Source organism: Malurus melanocephalus, unplaced genomic scaffold (assembly GCF_030028575.1).
Source record: "Malurus melanocephalus ecotype Western Australia unplaced genomic scaffold, MMel_1.1 scaffold_694, whole genome shotgun sequence".
NCBI classification, from domain to species: Eukaryota; Metazoa; Chordata; class Aves; order Passeriformes; family Maluridae; genus Malurus; species Malurus melanocephalus.
In genome coordinates this window covers 241,670-248,913 of record NW_026623926.1, presented here as the reverse complement: position 1 = coordinate 248,913, position 7,244 = coordinate 241,670, and the positions used below count along the sequence as shown (strand labels likewise).

Below are 7,244 nucleotides of genomic sequence, written 5' to 3'. Positions count from 1 at the left end.
TGCTGTTCTCTTAAAAAGCACAGAATCAATGAAATCACTTTTTTTTCCATCATTGCTTCTCATTTTTCATCGTATTTTTCATTAAATATGCCCTGAAGTTCTCAGAAATGTTAAACACTTTYCATCTTCTTGAAGCAAAACATGTAGATTATTTTCATTCAAATATAAATAGTATCTCCTCTGCCAGTCTGAAGTWGTGAGTCATTTTTACTCACCTTTGATCCACAGAGCAGTATCACAGAGGAGGTGCACRGTTTGGCTCAGACATTGCATTGTGGAGAAAATATTGCAGTTGGCTGCAGACTTCAATACATCCTGAATAAGACTTTATTACGTGGCTGAGATATGTTATTATCTGCTTTGTGATTTACACAGCRCAAGAAAAATGAACTTATTGCATCATCCAAGCAAACCTGGCCCCCTTTCCCTGCGTGAAACCCATTTGCTGGAAGAGTTTCTCCTTCCATTAACTGCAGCGGGTGTCGCTGGCAGCAGCGGGCGGGCTGGAGTCCAAAGCTGCACCGACATTAACTCTGCTCCTTGTATGAGCAATTCCAGGAATGTTTCAGAGGTGCTGGTTGCCATATTTGCATTGGTAATGAAAACACCTCCCATATTAAAGTGATTTATGGGAGGCTGGGCTGGGACTGGTATCTACAGCTTCAGGACAGCACAGACATTAACCATGATGCTGCTGCAYGCTCTGCCCCAGCCTGGATGTCTCAGCGATGACTGTGGCTTGGCCACGCGTGGTCCCAGGGCTGGCAGCACCCCRGGAGCCCCAGGGCCAGGATCAGCACCGTCTGCCTCTCATTTTGCAGCCAGTGTTTACAGCTGAGTCATTTGGGGGCAGCCCTCCCCAGGTATCTGCAGAGGGGCTCAGGKCCACACTCCTCTCCTGCTCTCAGAGCTGCTCCTGAACCATCAGGAGGATGGTGTAAGGAAGGGGAGATGGGCAGCAAAGTCTGAGGTTGTCTGGTCCATAGCCCTGCCCAGCTCAGCCTAGACAAGCATTTGGCAATGGGTGAGCAAACTTGCTCTTAGATCTTCCTGGTCAGCCACCCCCCAGCTCCTCCCGGAAATTTCCTTCAGAATTTTTATCCTTACTAGTAGGCAGGGTTTTTATTCTTAATGTCTCATCTGAATTCTTTTGCTGTAATGTAAAAACATTAGTAGGGACACAGAGAGCACTGTCCTTTTCCTCCATCCTGCTGCTTTTCCTCTGAGCCAAACACTCTGACTTACCATCATCATAACTGACCAGCATTTCTGTTGAATGGCTAGGATGACCACCTGCTATGTTGGTGGATATTTTAACTTACGGTCTTCCTTGTCTCCTCAATCCACAGGTGAGTACAAAATGCCGTGGCCTGTGGTGGGAATGTGTCACAAAYGTTTTTGATGGGATTCAAACTTGTGATGAGTACGACTCCATCTACGCCGAGCATCCTGGTATGTAAGAGTCAGAGATGTTTCTACAAGTGGTGAGGAGTGTAGACTGAAAGAGTATCTGTTCCACTCGGTGACAGATCATTAGAGACATGCTTCTTTTCTCAGGGAGATATTACTCCCAGGGGAAGCTGAATGAAGCTAAATGACAGAAAAAAAATATTCCTATGGGATCTGACCCCCTTACCTGTCCCCATTTCCATTCCTTGTGCACTGGAATGATCTGCTTTTGTCCTACAGTGAAGCTGGTGCTGACMCGAGCCATGATGATCACAGCAGATATCCTGTCAGGATTTGGATTCCTTTTCCTGGTCCTGGGACTGGACTGTGTGAAATTCCTTCCCGATGAGCCACTCATCAAGCTGCGCATCTGCCTGGTGTCTGGAATTATGTTGCTCCTTGCAGGTACTTCCCCACTATGTTTCTATTCTGTAGGACACCCTTTAGCAGTGGGGAAGCATTCAAACCCTTCTTTTATTTTGGGGAGAGTTTGGTGATTTTCTGCAGGAGGAAGGATCTTTATTTGATTTATTTGTGCAATGCAGCTTCCTCTGCTCACCAGCTGCCTCTACCAGCACGTAGTTGAGTTTATCTGCTTTCAGCTCATGTTTTGGCCAGGTGACTTGGCTTTGAGTTGACTGGCTCCCATTTATTGCTGTTTCATGGTGGAGCAGTTGACGTTGATACAGCAGAGAGTCCTTGCCTTAGGTCTCCAGAGCAATTACTGAAGGACTGGAAAGTCCTGGCATCCTGGTTTGGTTCCTGGCTCTGCCACAGATTGTGTGACCTTGGGCAAGTCACTTAGCCCAAAATCTCTGCAGCTAATCTCTAATAAAAGGATAATAATATGTCTGTCCCTTCTGGGTGATAAATACCCAACYGGCTGAGGTGCTTTGCTGTTTACAGCCAGTGGGAGAATTTTAAATACGAAAATAAATGGCCAACTAGGCACACAATAATATCATTTGACTTTATGCCAGTAGCAAGCAGCTACCTCTTCTTCAGYCTAAGCAGATTTCATAACTCACCACAGACACTGGGAGCGTATGTAAAACTTAGAGAGGTTCTTCCATTCATATCTCAAAGTTTTTCTGAAAAACTTCATCAAAAYTCTGAAAATCAAAACAGATTAGGAAATTAAATTTTGAAGACACTTTACAACAAGCTGAGAAGGGAGGAGCTTTCTGCCTTTTGCTGCAGGAGCCTGAACCTGCCAGTGGTGTGAGTGCCAAACCATGAGGTGCAGCTTCTCCGTGGCAGTGCAGGAAAACAGCAGGAGCCCGGGAGAATCTGCCAAAGGGGCCAAAACCTGCTGTCCGAGGAAGGRCTTCCCACCCTGAATTCTGACCCATCAGACAGCAGCTGTAGTTTCAGATTTGATRTTTGTGGTCCCTCGTGGTTCTGTGTGGCCCCTCTCCCACCCCGCAGGTCTCCCCGGCATCACGGGCTCCGTGTGGTACGCAGTGGATGTCTACGTGGAGCGCTCCTCTCTGCTCCTCCACAACGTTTTCCTGGGCATCCAGTACAAGTTTGGCTGGTCCTGCTGGCTGGGMATGGCAGGGTCACTCGGCTGTTTCCTGTCTGGCTCCCTGCTCACCTGCTGCATGTATCTGTTCAGAGGTGAGGAAACATGAACACCATGGCTCAGGGTGTGCTGCAGGTGCTCAGGGTGGGGAAGGTCCTTTGGGGACAGCCTTTGGGATGGTTGCTCATTTCCATCAGCAGTGTTTTGAGCTGTAAAATGGGAATAGTCTTAAGCAGCTCTAGAAAGCACATCAAGGTGTTCAAGTGGGAGCTGAGGTGTGAGTGTGACATCAAATGTGACATCTTGGAGTGATGCTTTCCCTGAATCACAAAACTCTGCAGCTGAGAGTCACMAACAGTTCCTATTTCTTTCCCTGCCTCACAGAGACCAGCTCTGGAAGACTCCATTCTGCTTACTCCTTGAGGAAAGGCTATTCCTCAGCTGCCACCGTGGTGACAAACATGCATTTGCCATCCTCACAAACAGCCACTGCCAAAATGTACGCGGTGGACACRAGGGTGTGAGGAGGAGGTAAGTGCTCCAGAAAAGGGCTTTGCTTATGTTTGGAATGGATTGCACAGAGACTCAAGCTCTTGTGGTTGTGATACAGATGCAGTTCAATTTCAAGGATCTACCGTATGCTACAATGTTTGCATTATGAGAGCTTCAAAATATTTCCTTCAAGAAAGCGAACTCTGAGAAGATCCTGCWTTATGGAATCCTGTTGTCTGGAGTGCTGAGGCCACTTGAATAAGCACTGACTGAAACAGCCAACACAAACTTTCAGCATTTGTCTCAGCACTGTTGGTAGAAGTGGGATAAATCAGCCGTTCGTGAATCAGAGCAGAGGGTTCTGCATGAAGATCCCCAAACTGCAAGACGGATCTGTTCCAYGTCTGGCAACAGAGTGTACAAAGCAGAAAATACTGGCAAAGAGAGGGACTGACTGTTGACCAGCATCTGGACCCCTGTTCAAATGTCTGATCTCTCTTTGGTGCATTCCTCCCTGCAAAATACAGTCCTTCTCAGTCAGTGCTCAAATGTACTCTACAGAAGCTCTAGACTGACCGAAATCTGGAAAAGGCCAGCTTCATTCTGCTTAATAAAAATGTTGCTTGGACAAAGTGAATGAAGATCCAATATCTGAACTTGTGCATTATAATGTTTCTACTTTAGTTAGAAATGAGAATAAATGACAGTAAAATCTATCATCCCCTTCTATTAAAAAATATTTAAACCCAGTTCAGGACTGCTGTCCCCTCCCTGCTGCAATCCAGGCTGCCATAGGCTGGATGAGGTTAGAGCACCAGTCAGGTCTTCACTACAGTGGGTGAGGACAAACTCAGTGTGGTTTAACATGTTCCCAAAGGATGGTTGTGAGCATTCTTCCATGCCTTTAATAGGAAGAGAAGCTGAGACAGTTTTCTTAGGGTTGGTAGGAACTGTCCAAATCCAGTACTTTCTGAACACGAGCACCACATCATGTCCTGGACACTGGGGGCTGAGAAAAGGCTCCCAGCACAGAGATTTGTCTGCTCAGGGGTATTGGAGAAACAAAGGTGGGGTCTCAGCAGGGTGTGTACAGGTGGGGATGCTGAAGCACCACCAGAGGCAGGCTTCCTCCATGGACTGTTTGATGGGGAGGATGGATTTCCTTCTCCCAGACAATGTGAAGTGAAACCTCGGGGTGGCTGAGGATGGAGTGGGCTGTATCCCAAGCAGCACTTCTGGTAACTCCTGTGATGGAAAATGAAGGGCTGAGTCCTCTGATGGATTATCYTGAAGCAGCACCTTGTGCTGCAGCACAGAACTGACCAGCGAGGCCAAAATGTAACCCAGCCCTGCCATGGCTCCAGGTGGAGGAACACCCAGGGACAGACAGGACAGCAGCAGCTCCATATGGCTCTGCCACCAGCTCAGCACCTCCACAGGGCTCAGAGCACAGCACAACCACCTCAGCAGGAGCCCTGGTGGCAGCTCTGCTGCCCAGGAGAGGGGGGCTCRTTCCTGCAGAGTTTGTTCCTGCAGAGTTTGTTCCTGCAGAGTTTGTGCCTGCAGAGTTTGTKCCTGCAGAGTTCGTGCTGCTTGGGCTGGCAGACGTTTATGTCAGCCAAACTGAGAGCAGGTTACTGCCAACAGATGAGCTGTATTGAACAGATGTAAACACAGTAGGAGAGGTGATGGAGGCTTTTTTACAAGGTCCTGAGAGACAATGAGTCGAAGAGTTATGAGCGATGTGATGAATTCACAGATTATACCAAGAATGCACAAAGAGATCTGGAGGTGACAGGAATTTTTGCCTGTTGTTGCAGGATGCTGCATTCAGATCTTGGTGGGGGTTTTTAAACTTTTTTTCACAGTCACATCAGAAGTGTGTTTGCTGTGGGGCTTTGGGACRGGAGAGCTGACACACTCTCTGCCAGGGCAGGGAAATTGTAAGAGCATTTTTGGGACAGGTTCCTGGGCTGTGTCCCTGCTCCCCTGCTCCTTCAGAGACACACTGAGGAGGAGATGGAGGGTGAACACCCCCCAGAGGCAGAGCTGTGTTCACTGACTGCTCCACTGCCCACATCCCCTCTCCTGCCCAGAGAGGAAAATGCTCCCTCAGCCTCCCCGAGGGAGGAGAGACACTGCAGCAGCCTCAGCCCCGCTCACCCAGCTCAGAGATGCTCCTGGGGAGGAGGGACCGAGCAAAGACATCATCAACCCCGAATCAAAACCTCCCCAGCCTATGCAGCCAGCACATTATCCCTCYCCACAAACACTCAGGGACTCCTGCCAGCCTCTTGTTGCTGTTTTCTATAGCTTTTTCCRAGCACAAAGGTTATTTCTTGCCGTGAAGATTTATTTCTTGCTTAGCAGAGAAGAAATGCAGGTGTAATTGCAAATCTCAYACCATCGATTTCTCCTGTTCGGCACTTGAGGASAATTCTGGGCCTTTGTCCTAAAGGYCTTCAGCTGGTTTTAAGGTRGTGGGAGCTGCTTTGTGACCTGCCCCATGTGGATCACAGTGGTTCAGTGGGCRCTGAATGTCTGTGCCCTCATCAGGGGACAATATAAAGCATTATTTTCATTAGTCCCTCCAGCCCTGTGTTCATCCTGGGGKTACACAAACAGAGCACACACCAAACAGAGCATACCCCAAAAACTACCTTAACTCATCCTCCTCAAATACACTTCACATACAAAGAATTTATGTACGAATATTCTTTGCATATGAAGAAGAGTATTGCATCAACACTTGTGAGCATCTCTTCTCAGTATCTGTATGGAATAAGGGTTAATTATTTAATCATACTTCCATTCTAGCCAAACTGTATGATAATTTTTGAGGATCCATCTCCTGCACAAGAGGACTGGGAAAAGGTCACAGCAACCCTTAGTTCTGCCAGGTTAATGTTTTGTAACCAGTCCAGTACTGCATTGCTTCATTATTCAAATTCTGCTGACAGGCTATCTGGTGTTTTGATCAACTGTTAATATTTAATTGTTGATCCTGGTTTGATTTAATAGTGACACTGGTTTCACACTGCAGGATTCACTCCTCATTAGCTCATTATCAGGCCACAATGCAGATCTACTCTAGTTTAATTGTATATTCATTAGCAAGAAACCTCCCAGAAAGTACACAGGACTTATTTTTTCTTTCAAAATCACAACAAACAGTCCCTAAGGCTAAAGATGTATCAGGTGAGCTCAGTTATTAAGGTATTTCCTTAATACCTACCTACATTCCATTCAGCAGCTCACTAGGAATGACAATAGACCAATTTTCCCTTCCTGATGGCCATGGATGGCTTACTAAGGATTTTTGCTCAATTGCAATTTCCAGCTGAGCTGAGGGCCAACATCTAATCCATCAGTTCCAGCAGCATTTTAGGTTTCTCCATATTTTCACTAGCTTCCAAGGGGTATTTTTAYATGTTTGGGCACCTCAGTGTTCATTTCTCAGGGCATGGGGATAATCAGGGATTTAGCTGAGAGTTGGGAGTAGCACCTTTCCTCTCTGTGTGCCTATTCCGGTGTTTTCTTCAACTGGGTCTCCCCGTTGTCCTCTCCACTGACAGCTCTGTGCAGTGTGCCAGGGATCAGGCTGGTTGCAGTTATGGAAAACAGCAAAGTGTTTAGGCAAGATCTTTGCTAAGTTGATTCCRTTCCTTACAGATAGYTATTGATTTCCCATTTTGATACAGRCAAGTGAGGGAGATAATKAAAAAAATGACATCTGCAATGGCTGTCCTTTTCTGCACGCAGCATTTTGTCCTGTCCC

At 47.0% G+C, this 7,244-nt stretch overlaps 1 protein-coding gene across 3 annotated transcripts; it reads left to right on the top strand.

The window, feature by feature from the left end:
• Positions 1 to 897: 897 nt before the first annotated feature.
• CLDN16 (claudin 16) lies at positions 898 to 4,210 on the top strand. 3 transcript variants are annotated; one of them, XM_057384262.1, is made up of 5 exons: positions 1,046 to 1,452; positions 1,690 to 1,854; positions 2,878 to 3,069; positions 3,359 to 3,505; positions 3,585 to 4,210. In XM_057384262.1, exons 1-4 carry the CDS (start codon positions 1,299 to 1,301, stop codon positions 3,496 to 3,498), a joined length of 651 nt encoding a protein of 216 aa, XP_057240245.1. In that variant the 5' UTR covers positions 1,046 to 1,298; the 3' UTR covers positions 3,499 to 3,505; positions 3,585 to 4,210. The 3 variants fall into 3 exon arrangements, with proteins under 3 accessions (XP_057240246.1, XP_057240245.1, XP_057240243.1); XM_057384263.1 differs by lacking the exon at positions 1,046 to 1,452 and adding an exon at positions 898 to 1,024 and having other exon boundaries at positions 3,359 to 4,210; XM_057384260.1 differs by having other exon boundaries at positions 3,359 to 4,210.
• Positions 4,211 to 7,244: the final 3,034 nt, after the last annotated feature.